Source organism: Callorhinus ursinus, unplaced genomic scaffold (assembly GCF_003265705.2).
Source record: "Callorhinus ursinus isolate GAN/ISIS: 27379988/994484 unplaced genomic scaffold, GSC_fseal_2.0 scaffold43, whole genome shotgun sequence".
Classification (NCBI taxonomy): Eukaryota; Metazoa; Chordata; class Mammalia; order Carnivora; family Otariidae; genus Callorhinus; species Callorhinus ursinus.
The window spans coordinates 10036773-10054638 of NW_027397105.1; the positions used below are offsets into that span (position 1 = coordinate 10036773).

The 17866-nt window shown below is 37.3% G+C and overlaps 1 protein-coding gene and 1 pseudogene across 20 annotated transcripts in view; one reads left to right on the forward strand and one right to left on the reverse strand.

Moving 5' to 3' along the window:
- Positions 1-17866, forward strand: part of NCOR1 (nuclear receptor corepressor 1) — a 152794-nt gene that overhangs the window by 36221 nt on the left and 98707 nt on the right. For all 20 annotated transcript variants that reach the window (XM_025863922.2, XM_073881764.1, XM_025863928.2 and 17 more), the window contains exons 4-5: positions 6860-7052; positions 12610-12792. In XM_025863922.2, the coding sequence (XP_025719707.1) occupies positions 6860-7052; positions 12610-12792 (376 nt within the window). The remainder of the gene's footprint in view (positions 1-6859; positions 7053-12609; positions 12793-17866) is intronic.
- Positions 14810-15657, reverse strand: LOC112817175 (nucleophosmin-like; annotated as a pseudogene).

The window sequence follows — 17866 nt, forward strand, 5'->3', positions numbered from 1 at the left end:
TCACTTTTTGACTGTTATGAATAATGCTGCTAGGAACATTCATGCACACATTTTTATTTGACCATGGATTTTCCTTTCTCTTGAGAATATGCCTATGAGTAGAATTGCTTTATCATATGATAGTTCTCTGTTTGTTTGCCATTTGAGAAAAGACTAGACTGTTTCCAGAGTGGCAGTACCTTTCCACTGGATTTAGTTTTTAAAAGGCAGTATGTTCATTTAAAATGCAGTTTTCATGCTTAACTCCCCCAGGACTTCAATATAAAATTGTATTTGTTTTTGAAATTTTAAATGCTAAATTATACATTTATTTATCCATGAGTAGTTTTGTTCTTGTAAAAAGGATATGCAAGCTGAAATGGGAAATAGCCTGATTTCTTTTTTCTTTTCTTTCTTTTGTTTAAAAGATTTTATTTATTTGAAAGAGAGAGAGCGCACACATGAGTGGGGGTGGGGCAGAGGGACAGGAAGAAGCAGACTCTCTGCTGAGTGAAGCCTGACCGAAGGCAGACACTTAACTGACTGAGCCACCCAGGCGCCCCTAGCCTGATTTCTTGATGGAAAGAGAGCTTTCTGTACTCAGTGTTTGTCTTAATTGTCCTGTGTCCTGGTAGCCTTGTGTTCTTCTCTAGCACTGGGTGTATTCTACCTTCTGGCTTCGGTAAATCTCGTAGGCAGATTCACTAGAGGTAAAATGTAATACTTGGAAGTTAACTTTTGTAGGTTGAGGGGAAAACCGAGGGCTGAAATCCTGCTTGGGCAGTTGGCCAGGCCCTGTGTACCAGTGGGTTGCATTTGCTTATAGACATTTCACACATAATTTTCTTGCAGGCCAGCAGTGGCCCTGATTCTAAGTGTTGTGTTGAGGGGCTGGGGCTTTAGCCTAATGTTGGTTGCTTGTTTCTGATAGAAGACCTCTGGCTGCTCTGTGGGGGATGAATTTGAGGTGGATAGACTAGAAGTGGAGAGAACATGAGACCTGAGAGAGAGAGAGCGTGGGCATAAGGTAGGGCAGTGAAACGGAGCTTGAGACAAGACAGGCTGGAGTCAGGAGGTGAGGCCACCCAGTCATAGCAGTCGGCAAAGGCGAAGGAGGAGACCTGGATTAATCTTAGGTTTCTAGCTTGTCGGATGGCTGTTGGTTCCATTGCCGTGACACTGGGATAGAGATCAAGAAAAAAGCAACAAGGCACAGACAGCTTGAGTTTGGTATGAGTTAAGTTTGAGGTTCCTGTGAAACATCCAGGTGGAGGTGTATCCAGCATGCTCAGGGGAGGATCCAGGTTGCTACATGTGATCCAGGGAGGGCGGAAAATGAGAAGGGCTAGAGTTTAAAGATGAACCCAGAGGGTCCCCAACGTCTAAAGATACCATGAGACAGAAGCCTCTGAAGAAGAGAGAGAGAAAGGAAAATGGTTTTGAAATCGTGGTCTTCAAACAGGTTACTTGCATATTTCTCAAAAGAATATTGAAAAGCTGTATTGTACATTTTCAAGTTGACATCTAAAGTTTTTTATATGTCTTAAAAGATCAATATAATTTGTCATATTGAAAATATTGGCATTTTAAAGCAAAACTGCTATAATACATTTTTAAACTTCTCTGGTAGAATCTAAATACCACAGTGAATTGATACCCTCGTCCACTTAAAATGATACCATATATGAACAAACTTGTCTCTAACAGAACTTCTTATTTTGTTCCTTTTTTCCTTGGAACTCATATGTTAATTCTTCTTTTTTCACAAAATGTATCCTAATGTGATTCGTTTTGATTATTCAGTCATTTATTGATCAACCTATCTTATAACAACAATATGTAAACGTATCTGTTTCTAAAAGATGATCTACTAAAGAAACTTCTGGATTGAAATATAATTATTATTTCAAGATCAAAACAGCAATCATTTAAGAAAACAAGAAACAAATTTATCAAATATAAGTAAAATTTCATGGAAATGCATCCATGCATTAATGAGATAGACGGGGCTGTTTTCAACATATTACCCATTGATAGAATAAAGGCAGCATATACTCTGTTCTTATTTTTTATTTTGATGAAGGTACCACGAAACCTTATCCACAAAAATAATTTCTTATGAGGTATATACCCTAAATCACGTATTTAAGACGAAAATGTTAGTTAACAACTTAAGTTCTTCAATTTTGTTGACGTTTGGGAACTGTTGGCTTGCAGAGGATTTGTTTCTTTGCAGCCCTGGAGGTACGCACACTTGGGGGCCACTGCTTCCGTGAAAGGTCCAAGAAGGGTGAGCTGGAAGCTTTCTATGTGATGCGCATTGAGAGAAGTGCAGTTGTGGGAGAAGCAGAGAGCAGAGAGCTATAGGTTTGTTATTCAGTAGTCAGCGTAGGTGAAGAGTGGATAAGGAAGCTCAGGTTCTCTGGAAGTTGACGGTTTTAAAATGATCTGTGCTCGTGTTCCCTATGGAGAACTGTCGCATGTGCCAGCAGAAGACTGTTACATTAGACCACAACAAGCAGGGTGTTCCAGTGTCCTGGAACCCAAGAGGCAGGAGAGTTTCAGGAAGGAAGGAGTAAGTAAAGGACAGGTCAGCATATGTCTAAAAATATTCTTTTGCTTTCAGTTTCAGGAGGTCATTGCTGACTTTAGTGAGTGGTGACCTCTTGTAATAACCATGAAACAAGCGATGGGCGATTAAGTCAGAGTCCAGTGAGTTGAGTGAATGGAAAAGAGTAACTGGTGAAAAAGTATAAATCATCCTTTCAAGTAGTAGTAACCTTCTCATATAAAATTTTTGTGTTAGCCTTTCGGATCTCTCTTTAGTTCCTAGGCTAGTCTTTATTAGTCATGATTCTAAGAATTAATTTGTGTGTGAACTTTTTTATTGTGGGAAAATATATGTAACATAAATTTGCCATTTTACCCATTTTTAAATGTTCCAGTTTAGTGGCATTAAGTGCATCCATGTTGTGCAACCATCACCACTATTTCCAGAACTTTTTCATTACCCCAGAGAGAAACTCTGTTCTGATTAGGCAGTAATTCCCCGCCCCCCTCAGTCCCTGGTAACTTCTAATCTACTTTCTTTTTCAATGAATTATTTCATAAATGGAGTCATACAATAATTGTCCTTTTGTGTCTGGGTTATTTCACTTAGCATAATGTTTTTAAGGTTTATCCATATTGTAGCATGTGTCAGAACTTTATTCCTTTTTGTGGCAGAATAATTGTCCACTGGATGATGTATATACCACATTTTGTTTATCCCTTTGTTGGTGGACAAGGGTTGTTTCCTTTCATCTACTGTGAATAATGCTGCTTCGAATTTTGTTGTACAAGTGTCTGAGTCCATTTTCAGTACCTTTGTTCAGAGTCCCTGTTTTCAGTACTTTTTGATATATACCTCATACGTCCAGGTGGAATTGCTGTGTCGTACGGTAATTCTATGTATAGCTTTTTGAAGAACTGTAAAGTTTTGTGGCTGTATAGTTTTACATTCCCAGTGGCAGTGCATGAGGTTCCAATTTTTCCACATCTTTGTAAACACTTGTAATCCCCCCCCTTTCTTAAAACAAGTTAAGCCTCTTTACTGGGTATTAAATGGTACCTCATTGTGGTTTTGATTTGTGTTCCCATAATGATGAATGATGTTGACCATCTTTTCATGAGTTTGTTGGCCATTTGCATTTGTATATCTTTGGAGAAATGTCTATCAAATCCTTTGCCCATTTTTCTTTTCTTTCTTTTTTTTTTTTTTTTGAGGGGTTGTCCTTTTATTGTTCAGTTGTGGGAAGGAGTTCTATATATTCTGGATATAAAAAGCTTTTCAAGGGGCACCTGGGTGGCTCAGTCAGTTAAGCATCTGCCTTCAGCTTAGGTCATGATCCTGGGGTCCTGGGATGAAACCCTGAGTTAGGCTCCCTGCTCAGTGGGGAGTCTCCCTCTCCCTCTGTTCCTCCCCCTGCTTGTGCGCTCTCTCTCTCAAATAAATGAATAAAATCTTTAAAAAAAGCTTATCAAATACATGATTTGCAAATAACTTCTCCCATTTTCTAGGTTTTCTTTTCACTGTCTAGATAGTGTCCTTTGATGTACTAAAGTTTGAAATTTTGATGAACTCCAATTTATCTGTGTTTTTTTTTCTTTTGTTTCCTGGACTTTTGGTTTGATATCCAGGAATTCATTGCAAAATCCAAGGTCAGGAAGATTTCTCTCTGTTGTTTTTTTCAAGGAGTTTTAGAGTTTTTGGTCTTACCTTTGAAATCTGTAATCTATTTTGAGTTAATTTTTGCAGGTGGTCTGTCATAAGGGTCCATCCTCTTTCTTCTGCATGAGGATATGTAGTTTCCCCAGCACCATAGGTTGAAGAGATGGTTCTTTCCCCCATTGAATAGTCTTGGCACACTTGTTAAAAGTCAACTAATGATAGATGTGAGAGTTTATTTTTTGGCTTTTAATTCTATTGCCTTGGTCTGTATATCTACCCTTATGTCAGTACCACACTCTTGATTACTGTAGCTTTGTAGTAAGTTGTGAAATTGCAAAGTAGGAGTTCTTCTAACTTTATTTCTTTTCCAGGATTGTTTTGGCTCTTGGGGGTCCTTTGAGATTCCATATGAATTTTATGGTGGGGTTTTCTTTTTCTCAAAAAAACACCCCAGGGATTTTGATAGAGATTGCATTGAATATGTAGATAGCTTTGTGTAGTGTTGTCATCTTAACAATACTAAGGTTTTTAGTACATGAGTGTGAGATGTCTTAGTATTAATTTCAGTTTTCCTTAATTCAGCAACGTTTTGTGGTTTTCAGTGTATAAGTTTTGGGCCTTCTTGGTCAAATTTTTTCCTAACTTTTGTTCTTGTGGATGCTATTTTAAATGGAATTGTTTTCTTTCTTTCTTTCTTTTTTTTTTTTAAGATTTTATTTATTTATTTGCCAGAGAGAGACACAGCGAGAAAGGGAACACAAGCAGGGGGAGTGGGAGAGGGAGAAACAGGCTTCCCATGGTGCCGGGCCCCATCCCAGGACCCTGGGATCACGATCTGAGCTGAAGGCAGATGCTTAACCACGACTGAGCCACCCAGGCATCCCTGGAATTGTTTTCTTAATTTCATTTTCAGATTGTTCATTGCTGGTATATAGAAATACAACTGAATTTTGCACATTGAATTTATATCCTGTAGTTTTGCTTTATTCATTTATGAGCTCTAACTTTTTTTTTGGTGGATTCTTGATATTTTTCTACATATGAGATCATGTCATCTTAATAGAAATACTTTATGTCTTCCTTTCAGATTTGGAGGCCTTTTATTTCTTTTTCTTGCTGAATGTTCTGACAAGAACTCCCAATACTATATTGAATACAAGTGGCAAAAGCAGGTGGCGCCTGGGTGGCTTAGTTGTTAAGCATCTGCCTTCGGCTCGGGTCATGATCCCGGGGTCCTGGGATTGAGCCCCGCATCGGGCTCCCTGCTCAGCGGGAAGCCTGCTTCTCCCTCTCCCACTCCCCCTGCTTGTGTTCCCTCTCTCACTGTCTCTCTCTCTGGCAAATAAATAAATAAAATCTTAAAAAAAAAAAAAAAAAGTGGCCAAAGCAGCCATCCTTGTCTTCTTCCTAAGGCTTTCTACTGCACTATATTTTGTGACATCATTGTGAATTTTGAGAAGATAGTGGGATTTATGTCTTGAATGAGATTTCAGATTTTTTAAAAATATTTATTTGAGAGAGAGAGAGCACAAGCGGGGGTCGGCAGAGGGAGAAGGGGAAACTGACTCCCTGCTGAGCAGGGATCCTGATGCTGAGCTTGATACCAGGATTGTGGGATCATGACCTGAGCTGAAGGCCCACGCTTAACTGACTCAGCCAACCAGGCACTTGCGGATTTTTGAAATATAATAATTTTATAGACCTCAGGGTTTATTTCATCATCTCTTCTAAAAAGGAAACCTAGTGGTGGGGTGCCTGGGTGGCTCAGTCAGTTGGGCACCTGACTCTAGATTTCGTCCCAGGTCATGGTCTTAGGGTTGTGAGATTGAGTCCCACATTGGGCTCCATGCTGGGTGTGGAGCCTGCTTGGGATTCTCTCTCCCACTCTCTCTGCCCACCCTCCCTCTGTCCTCTTCTCTTAAAAAAAAAAAAAAAAAAAAGAAAAAAACAAATAGGAAACCCAGTGATAATCCTTTTCATTGAGAAATGTTTTGTGAAACATTTGTTTAAAGCTTGGCCACAAAGTAAAATGGTGCTTTTGTAAATACTTTGGTAGGAAAGGGAAAGTGAAATTAATACCCACACACGGTACTCATGTAAAGGAATCAGAGACAGATTCCTGACTTTTAAGATGCTTATGTACTTGCAGAAACTAGGCAGAATGCATATTTTGGGGGTCAAAATTTCAAAGCAATGTTACATTTCCACTCAAGAGACTCATCTTTAAGTCTTAGTACCTCACAACTCAAGTCATTTATGTTTCCATGTACAGTTGCTGGGAGATTTGTTTTTTCCTCCTTGTTTTTATTATTGGTTAAAAATGGTGGCTCTTCTAGTCTAGATCGTACTAAATTCAATTATTACGGCATAGGTTTAAAAATAATGTTTTAGGGATATTCCTCAGCATCTCTAAATTTTCTGCAAATTGAAATCTTTTGTTATGTCTTTCACTTTACTACTGCCACTCCCATCTCCCCTGAAGAAACTTTTTTTTATTAGAAGTTTAACAGCAGTTTATGTACATTCTTATTCTGGGGGGGAGGGGGAGGAGGTTCACTTTAGTATTAAGCATAATTTTCTCATTTATTTCAAAGTCCAACCAGGGATGTTAGCAGGAAGTTGTATATCATTTTACAATTTTCAAGTGTTTCTTTTCTTTTTATGTGTTAGGCCTCAAGAAAGGAGAACTGGATATGAACAGTTTCACCCAGGGCCATCCCCCGTGGATCATGATTCCCTGGAATCCAAGCGACCACGTCTGGAGCAGGTTTCTGATCCCCATTTCCCGCGCGTCAGCGCCGCGGTTTTACCTGTCGTGCACACGCTGCCAGAAGGGTTGAGGTCTTCTGCAGACGCTAAGAAGGTAAATATTTGTGCTCTTCCCCTGCGGAGTCGTCGGTCGGTCTGTAATGTTTATTTAGCCATATCCAGGCACGGCGCCTAAAAGAAAGTCCGATTATGCCAGTCTCTACAGGTTAGTGCTATGGGAAAGTAAAAATTTTGTTAAACAAAACTGAAAACCACATGTAGTGCTCCAGACTTTTAAAGTCAGTACTTTTGACTTTTTGGTAAATGAAAACAATCTGAGGACTGCTGTAAAGAAAAATTGCTATTGAATAACTCTCAAGCCTTTTGTACCGGCTCGCTGGGCTGTAAAATGTGGTCAGTTGTTCTCAAGACAACCACAGTTTTGTTCGATTTAAATTAAATTTAAAATAATCCCCTTAAATTCAGTTGCAATTACCATGCTTAAACTTTTTATAAAGAAAATAAATTTTTTTCTAATTTATGTAAAAAATAGTTTCTTTAGAAAATTTGAAAATACAGAGGAAAAACATTATCTGTAGTTTTTTAAATTTAAATTTTAGTTAACATAAGGTGCAATATTGGTTTCTGCAGTAGAATTTACTGATTCATCACTTACATGCAACACTCAGTGCTCATCACAAGTGCCTTCCTTAATCCCCATCACCCCTCTAGCCCATCCCCCGCCCACCTTCCTTATCGGCCCTCAGTTTGTTCCCTATCCTTAAGAGTTCCCTACTGCTTGTTTCCCTCTCTCCTTTTTTTCTTTTCCCCCTTCCCATATGTTCATCTGTTTTCTTTCTTAGATTCCACATAGGAGTACAATCATATGGTATTTGTCTTTCTCTGACTGACTTATTTCACTTAGCATAATGCTGTCTAGCTCCATCCACATTGTTGAAAATGGCAAGATTTCATTTTTTTTGATGGCTGAGTAATATTCCATTGTATATACATGCCACATTTTTTTTGAGATTTTTTAAAAAAAAATTTATTCATTAGAGAGACAGCACCAGCCAGAGCAGAGCAGGGGGGAGGGTCAGAGGGAGAGGGAGGAGCAGACCCTCTGCTGAGCAGAGAGTCTGACTCGGGACTCGATCCCAGGACCCCAGGATCATGACCAGAGCCCAAGGCAGACGTTTAACTGACTGAGCCACTGAGGCACCCTGTGCCACATCTTCTTTATCCATTCATCAGTTGATGCACATTTGGTTTCTCTCCATAGTTTGACCTATAATTCTGTTATGTTAGAGAGAACTACTTTTATTATGTAACTGTATTTTGTGACGTTTCAAACAGCATATATTGTGAATTTATGAGGAGGTTCTACTAAGATCAAACCTCTTCTTGTGTTTGTTACTTGCCTTTTGTGAAATGCATGTTTGTGCATTATGCCCTTATTTTGTTACTGAGTTTATCTTTTTTTTTAACTGTGTATTTTGCTTATCATTAAATCTTCAGATTCGGAAGTTCCTGGCACTTAGTAGGTACTAAATAAATATTTGTTTTAGAAATAATAAACTAATTCTTTGATGCTCTTTTAACAGTATAGTGTTAACCCTTTTGCTATCCCTGCCCCCCCCTTTTGTTAGCAAATCTTTCTCCCGTAATGTTTATTTACCTTCATGGCTAATGGCCCTTTTCAACCTGAGATCAGATAAACAAGTACCCACACATTTTCTTTGAGTTTTTATGCAGTGAAAAGTGATTTAAAAGATAATGAATATGGGGGCACCTGAGTGGCTCAGTTGGTTGAGCATCCAACTCTTGACTTTGGCTCAGATCATGATCTCACAGTTGTGAGATCAAGCTCCAAATTGGGCTCCACACTGACTGTGGAGCCTGCTGAAGGATTCTCTCTTTCCCTCTCCCTCTGCCCCCCTCCCTCTCTCTAAAAATAAATAAAGATGGTGAACATGGGGGTGCTTGGATGGCTCAGTTTTTTAAGTGTTGGACTCTTGATCTTAGCTCAGGTCTTGATCTCAGGGTTGGGAGTTCATGCTTCACATTGGGCTCTACAACTGGATGTGGAGCCTACCTAAAAAAAAAAAAAAAAGATAGTAAATATGTCTTCAGTTTATTTCCAAATAGTTCTGCCAAAAAAAAAAAAAAGTTTGATGTGTGCATATGGAGAGAATGCAAAAATAGCAAAATGTTAACCAGTGAAGGATAAAGGATAAATGCTTTTCCATTATACTGTTCTTTCAACTTTTACATAAATTTGAAAATTTGCAAAATAATAGGTTAGGTGGAGAAAAACTCTTTTGTGATCAGCTAGAAATAAGCTCAATTTCTGGGATTTTTGAGGCCTTGCCTTACTATGTGAAATGTATGTATTATAGTCTGTGGGTTTATAAGAAATGTTTTGTACCATTAAAAAAAAAAAGAAAAGATACAGTGAATAAAAGTCTTCTTCCATGGCTGAATAAATTACTACAGATGTTTTTTATAGCTTTAGGATTTTTTTTTTTTTTTTTTGTTTTTTTAGCAGAAAGGGATCTTAAAGTCCCATTCATTAAAATGTGACATGTTGGATCATAGTACATCCTATTTCCATTTGATAGTAGAGAAAACAGATGTTAAGAAAAATTAAGTGCTGTAGGTGATGCCTGCTGAGTTGGAATGAAAACCCACGATTCCTGCCTCCTGGTCCTACTTTTCTTCCCCACTAAGTTGTAAACCATGACTTTTTTTTTTTTTTTTTTTTTAAAGAAATAGGGATTTTGAAATAGGGATTTAGCGTTTGTGGGTTTTTTTTTTTTTAATGTTGTTAAGCCCAAGTGTATCTTTTATAGAAGTAGATAAGCCTGAAGGAGAAAGTAATTTACAGCCTCACCAGTTAGAGGTAGTTGTTAACTTTCTGATACTTTGTTCTATCTTCCAGTGGGTATCTTAATGTGCTCACTTTGTACATTGTATGTAACTATTTTTGCTTAAGTATGTCATGAGCTTCTTTTTGTGTCAGTTAAGTTTGCAACTGTATTTTTTGGGGTTACTTAGTATTCTATCTACGGATATAAAGTAATTTGTCATACATGTAGGTTAACTGTTTGTTCATTAGAGCAATGACATATGTTCTTCAGGCTGATGTTTTTGGTGTTCATTCTTATTTCTTTCCTTAAGGTAATTCTTATTAGTAGAATCAATTTCAGATCAGTCGACATATTTTGCAGACTTTCATGGTTGTTTCCAGATTGCCCTGCCAGAGTAGGACCAATTTGTATTCCTGACAGCAGAGCATAGGGTGCCCAATTCTTGTGGAGCCTTGCTGATGCCGCGTAGTTGTTGCTTAAAAAAATAATTGTTAACTTGATAAATTTTTAACTGTGTTTATTTGATTTACAGTAAAATTTACATTTTTCATTTGTTTATTGGTTATTTTTTCTGTTTTGTGAATTGTTTTTTCATATCTTCATTTTTCTGGTGGTATGTTTTTGATTTTATATTGATTTGTAGAGTTCACATTTTGGAAATGATTTTTCTCATTTGCCTTTTAAATTTCTTATTACTGTCTTGGTAAATAGAAGATTGTGTTTATTTTATTTTATTTTATTTTGAAGATTGTGTTTATTTTAATCCATCAGTCTCTCTCTCTTTTTTTATATATCTTTTGCTGTTGGCTTTTCTGAGCCCAAGATAACATGAATACCCTTTTTTGTTTGAGGCTCCCTGAGATTTGCTAATAATTCTCATGTGAATGTTTGCTCTTATTTGGCTTTTATTGTGATAATAAGATATGAGGTAGGAATCTAACTCTTTTTCCAAAATAGCTATCAGTATGTTCCAACACAAGAGTATAAACTCTGTGAGGGTGAGCATCATGTCTGTTTTGTTCAACCTTCTACTTAGTGCCTGTCACATAGTAGGCACTCAAGGAATTGTTTTTTTGTTAAATATTTCACTAGAACAGAAGTCAGTGGAAAATACTGCTTTGTAATAGGAGTTCTTAGGGCGTGCATCAGATCACCTGAGGAGAATTTCCAAAATCTGCAGAATCGAAATATAATGTTTTGCTATTATACGTGTTCTGTGACACAATTGGACTCATATGCATATGGTAGGAGAATGTTTTAATATAACATGGAAGTCTTGGTGGTTCATAAGTGATTTTTTTTTCTGCACGTTAATGTTTCAAAGCTCTCAGGATCAAGTGGTCTCATAATTAAAAGAAGTAGCCTTCATGATGTCCGAAGACCTTAAGAAGATTTGAAAATTAGTGCATTCAAGAACTGCTCTGCTTTTCACTGTTAAGCTAACTAGTGGAGATTCAAGTGTCAAAAAGAAACCGTAAAGATACTACCTCCTGTGTTTTTTGTTTTTAAAGTTGATCAAGATGGTTATACCCTGAATTGGATTTTTTGTTTTGATGAAACATACTGTTTTCTATTGGAAGCAAATGACCTCAAGGATTTATACCTTAACAACAGAAGCAGTGTAAAGCTAGCAAAGGTTGACTGTAGGCTGATTGCAAATGATACTGGAGCTTCAATTACATTATTACCTCTATTAGAATAGTTACTGTTTTTGTTAGTGCTCTGCTGACAAAGTTGTACAGGTTTTAAGTAATAGCCATAATCCCATTTTCCCCAGAAGTCTTATATTTAGCATATACTATTACAGAGTCTGAGATTTTTCAGGAATACACATATTTTAGCTGAAATCTCTGTTCCAAGGTGTTCTGGAACAACTATATCCAGGTATAGTTATGTGCATTCTTGGTTAGAATTACTGATTTCTCAGTTGCTTAATCATTATTTAATACATTTGGAGCTCGATAGTCCTATGAACTGTGCTCATCCTAGGCTTCTTATAGCCTGAAGAAAATTAGTACCTTAATCTAAAATTCATGTGCTTTACAGTATTGGTTATAGCTTCACCTTAGACTGGAATTTAATAGACTGTGTGTATGTGTGTTGACAGGGTGGTAGATTTTGGGTGGAGGGGTTTTCCTTCTGCTGTAGTTCTCTGCTGATTTGGAGGTGGAATGGGTGACATATTTGGCTTAAGAGATCTTATGTGCACTGTAACGTGGGCAGGCTTAGTTGCCCTTTATAAGGGTAGGCCTAGGTGTTAGTAGCAATAAAATTCCTAGGTCATTTCTGTATCTGATTATTGGCCCTTGGAAAGTCTGAAAAGTTTTTGTTAGAACTCTTGGCCATATCATAGCTGCTAAGTTGGGTGGGCACGCAGATTTTACATGGAGTTTGTAGTTTTCCCAGCCTATAAGTTCAGACCTTTTGAAGAACCATTGTAAGGAAATGGTTAAGAAATTGGTATCTTCCTTTGTCATGATTGCATTATTATTTCCCCAGATACTCTCTACAGTCTCACTGTTGTTACACTAAAGGCTGTTTGGCCTCTTAGCCACCTCCTTCTACATAGCTTTTAGGATATTCAAAATAGTGAATGATACGTCTACGCTATGAAAGTCGTATAGATGTCAATAGGGTGTGTTGTATGTGTGCGTGTATGAAAATTGCTACTTTCGGACACCGGATAGAGAAATAGCATACATGGCTCTGCTGTGTTTTAAAATGGACTTTTTCAGTTAAGAGAATCTTCACACTAATATTGGCTATTAGTCAGGAATAAATTATTGATTTTCTCCTCTAAAGGATCCAGCATTTGGAGGCAAACATGAAGCTCCATCCTCTCCAATCTCTGGGCAGCCATGTGGAGATGATCAAAATGCTTCACCTTCAAAACTTTCAAAGGAAGAGTTAATACAGAGTATGGATCGTGTAGATCGAGAAATTGCAAAAGTAGAACAGCAGATCCTTAAACTGAAAAAGAAACAAGTAAGTGTTTGATTTTACTGGTCTTTTATTGATATTCTAAGAATATATGTTTGTCTTTCTAAAGAAGATAATGTTGAGTTTTCCATATTTTTCAACTTTATGTACATGGAATCATGTCTTGTATATCCTTTGACTTACCTTTTTTTTTTTTTTTTTTTTTGCTATTAGTTTCCTTAGTTGCATCTACTCATTTCCCCTGCTACGTTGTCTGATTATAAATAGCAAATCTTGTTTGTCCATTCTGTTTTTGATCTTACTGGATGGGTTGTTCCTGGTTTGTTGCTATTTCATACAGTGGTGCTGTGTTTTTGGTTCACGTGTAAACCGATTTTCTAGGGCACGCGCACAGGAATGGCATTGCTTGGCTCGAGAGTATGCGCGTCTTTGAGTAAATTAAATGATACCAGACTTGCTAAAATGGCAGTTCAGCTCTACATTCCCACCGCAGCCTTACAAGTTCATTTGTACATAAGCTTGTCTTCACCTGATCATTTGTTTCAACTGGATGTGAAATAAATAGCTCTCACTGAAGTTTTACGTGACATTTCCTTTTTTAGGAGTGAGAGCTTATTTTCGTTTGTTTATGGGTTATTGGTGTTCCTTACGTGGTTTGTTACTCTGTCATGTTCTTATTTTTAGTATTTCCTAAAGTCTCTTGTCAGTTATGTGTATGGCAGCTATCTCATTTGTGGCTTGTCATTTTGCTTTCTGGGGATGGGAGGAGGGGGGATTTTTTTAAATTTTTTTTGATGTTGAAATAAATTCACATACATAATGTTCATCCTTTTAAAGTATATACAATTGTAGTGGCTTTTAACATATTCGTAAAGTTGTGCCACTATCACCACTATATAATTCCAGAACATTTTAATCACTTCAAAAAGAAACCAAAAAATAAAAAAGAGAAACCACATATCTGTTAGCAGTTACTCTCTAGTCCCCCTCTCCCTGGCCCCTGCCAACCACTAATCTATTCTGTGTCTATATAGATTTTTATCTGGATATTTCAGGTAAATAGAATAATATAATATGTGACTTTTTGTGTCTTCTTTCATTTAGCATGTTTTCAAGATTCACCCATGTTATATTTTGTATCAGTATTTCATTCCTTTTTGTGGCTGAATAAAATTCCACTTCATGGATATACTGTGTATTGTTCATTCATTCATCAGGTGATAGACATTTGGGTTGTGTTCACTTTTTGGCTGTTTTTGGCTGTTATGAATCATGCTGCTCTGACATTCAAGTACTAGTTTTTGTGTGACCATATTTTTTTCAGTTCTCTTGGATATATACCCAGGAGTGAAATTGCTGGGTCGTACGGTAAATCTGTGTTTAAATTTTTGAGGAACCATGAGAATGTTTACCACAGTGACTGCACCATTTTATACTCCCACCAGCAGTGTATGATGGAGGGTTCCATTTTCTCTACTTCTTTGTCAGCATGTTTGTTTGTTTGTTTTTTGATAGCCATCCTAGTAAATATAAAGTGGAATCTCATTGTGGTTTTGATTTTAATTTCCTTAATGATTAAGGTGAATGGCTTTTCATGTGCTTGTTGTATATTTTCTTGAGCGAAATATCCAGATTCTGGCCCCACATTTTAGTTGGGTTATTTGTCTTTTTATGGTTGAGTTGTAAGAGTTCTTTATATATTCTGGACATTCAGACATATGATTTGCAGATATTTTCGCTTATTCTGTGAGTTGTCTTTTCACTTTCCTGATAGTATCCATTGGTGTACAAAAGAGTTTTCTCCCCCCTTTCTTGATTCATATAAGTATTTATTGAGCAGCTAGGGAGATACAAAGGTGAATAAAACATGGTCCAAGAGGTGAGTCAAATGCAAAGTAACAGAGAGCAAAGTATAAGGTTCCCTGGATCACAGCAGTCAGATGAAAGTGCTTTGGGAAGTCAGGATGGAGATTGCTTCCAGCCTGGAAGGGGGTGTGGGTGGGTGGCAAACCAGGAACGGGGATTGAAATTAAAATAGAAGACTTTCGTCTGGATTGTTGATTTTCAGTATGGACTATATTTGTCTCTCTTTTTCCTCTCCCCATCTTTGGGCTTAATTTACCAGGATCGTTCAGCATGTTTTTTCTAGACTTGCTTGCATTTTTGCTTTAATGTCTTCTACAGAAATAGATCCTCTTGCTGTTTTAGGACGTTTTTCTTCTTAAAGGATTCGTGACCTTTTGATCTTGGAGTTAATGGTTTTGAGTCTTTTCCATTCTGGTTTGATTTTTTTTTTTTTATGCCTCTTTGACTGGAATATTGAGTATACATTTCTTCCCTGGAGCTTTTTCCTCTGCTTCCTCATCCTCCTCCTCATCATCCAGTTTCACTTTTTTTTTTTCCTGTGGAAACTTGCTCTCTCTTAGAGGGGCAGGTCACTTTCCAGATACGCTGTGGAGTTTCACACCTTCATCTTCTGACTTCATCTTCCTCCACAGCTGCTAGGTGCTGTCCACACGTACAGGGCCTGAACCACATTTAGATCACAGGTGGTGTTATTTCAAAGACTCCAAGGGAAACCATTGGCTGTACAGATGTTCTCAAAGTTGCCAATGTTACTTGAATTGGACTGCCTTTATAATTTATTGCCTCTGCTTTAACAATGTACAATTCTTCTTTTGCATCAGCCCCAAAACTGACCATTCATTTAAAGGTAACTGGTGCTCATTTTCATCATTATCCACTTTAAAGTGATACTCTTTGGCACTTGTTGGCCTCATAACTGAAAAGATATTTCTGGGGCCACACGGGGCTCATGTCATTGTCCACTGAATCTTCTGTGGGGTGGGAATCTTGTGTGGGAGAGAGGGCAGCCGGAGATAAAAGACACCCGTGATAGAGAACAGCCATGTAGGACTGAATCACACCAGGGCCAAAAGTTTTTACTTGTGATGAAGCCCGTTTTATTTTTTCTTTCATTACTTGAGATTTTGGTGTCATTTACAAGAAACCGTTGCATAATCTAAGGCCACAAGGATTTATTCCTGTGTTTTCTTCTGTAAATTTTATTGTTTTAACTCTTAGATTTAGGTCTTTGAGCCTAATTTTGTTTTTTGGTGAACAGAAGTTGTTTGGATCTTACATGAGACTACCCTGGAATCATTAAAACAGTTGACTATTTTGTCCTTTTAAAAGCTTCATAGTGGGGTGCCTGGGTGGCTCAGTCAGCTGGGCATCCAATTCTTGATTTTGGCTCAGGTCATGATCTCAGGGTCATGGAATTGAGCCCCTCATCAGGCTCCGTGCTAAGCCTGGAGTCTGTTTGAGATTTTCCCTCTCCCTGGGTCCCTCCCCCTGCTTGTGCACATTCTCTCTAAATAAATAAATAAAATCTTAAAAAAAAAAAAACTTCATAGTTTTGTTTCTTACATTATTCTTAATCTGCCAGAAATTGGCTTTTTTGTGTCTCTGCCTCAAGGTAGGGGTCACATTCATTTATTTTATCTATGGATAATTAATTGCAAAGTTCATCCTTTTCTAACTGTTCTACAATTTTAGCTCTAATATAATTCAAGTTTGCATCTATGTATCTGTTGATTTCTGGGCTTTGTGTTCTTATTTATCTCCCGCCCTCTTTGTGATGTTCATGCAGAAATACAGTAATACTTTCCTAATTACTAGAGCTTTATAATACCTTTTTTCCAGTAAGGTAAGCCCCACTTCTGCACGCATGCTTTAGCTATTTAAAATTTTTTTACCATCTCATGTAACTTTTTTGATTCTCTAAAACATCTTTCTGGAATTTTCATTGGAATCATGTAGAATATAGATATCAATTTGGAAAGAATGAAGTCCTTATGACATTGAGTCTTCCAATCTATGAATATTGTATATCTGTCCATTTAGGAGGTCTTTCATGTTTTTTTTTCTTTTTGTTCATAAATAATCTATATCCCTTGCATTTAATTAAACTGTAGCCACTTTATATTTTTGACGCTCTTGTTAATATCTTTTTAAAAAATTACATTTTTCTGTTGCATTTGACTTTTTTATAGACCAGTCTCCCTGAATTATCCTTTTAATGCTGATTTCTTATTTGTAGGTTCTTTTGGGCTTTTTGTGTAGGTAATGGTCATATCAATAGTTTTAAAAAAAAAGACAGTTTTGTTTCTTTCTTTACAGTCCTTAAATCTTTTCCTTACTTTTCTGTTGCTTTATTGCTCTTGTTAGGACTGCAATACAATGTTGAAAGTGGTTATTCTTGTTCTTTTCTTTTTTTTTTTTTTAAAGATTATTTATTTATTTATTTATTTGACAGAGAGAGAGAGAGAGAGAGAGAGAGAGAGAGAGACAGTGAGAGAGGGAACACAAGCAGGGGGAGCAGGAGAAGGAGAAGCAGGCTTCCTGTGGAGCAGGGAGCCCGATGTGGGGCTCGATCCCAGGGCGCTGGGATCATGACCTGAGCCGAAGGCAGATGCTTAACAACTGAGCCATCCAGGCGCCCCAAAATATTGGGTTTTTTTTTTTTTTTTTTAAGTAGCCTCCATGCCCAGCATGGAGCCCAGTGAGGGGCTTGAACTCAACCCTGAGATCAAGAGTCAGATGCTTACCTAACTGAGCCACCCGGGCCCCCCCTTTCCCTTTATTTTTTGTGCTTTTATATTTAAGGTATATCTCTTATATAGGTATATAGCTGGATTTTGTTTTTTATCCAGTCTGACAGTCTGTCTTTCCACAGGATAATTTAGTTCTTTTAACCTGATTATGATGATTGGTGATACCCCAATTATTTTTAACTATTTTATACTATTTGTCCTATCTTTTTTATGCTGAATTTGGTATTCTTGTTTGTTTTTTCCAGTCCTTATCTTGGGTTGATTCTTTGTTTTACTACATTTCCTTTTACCCCACTACTTTGGATTTTATCCCCAATTTTTTTGTTTATTGTGCCCCCCCCCCGCCAATTTATCAGCCTATTTAACTTGAAGCCTAAAACTAATTAAAATCTTAACCATCTTCTTGAGAAGTATGAGGGCATGGAACTTCTTGATTTCTTTCTCTTTTCTCCCAACTTTTATGCTACTTTTGTCATACATTTTAGTTTTCCTTGTTTTATTTC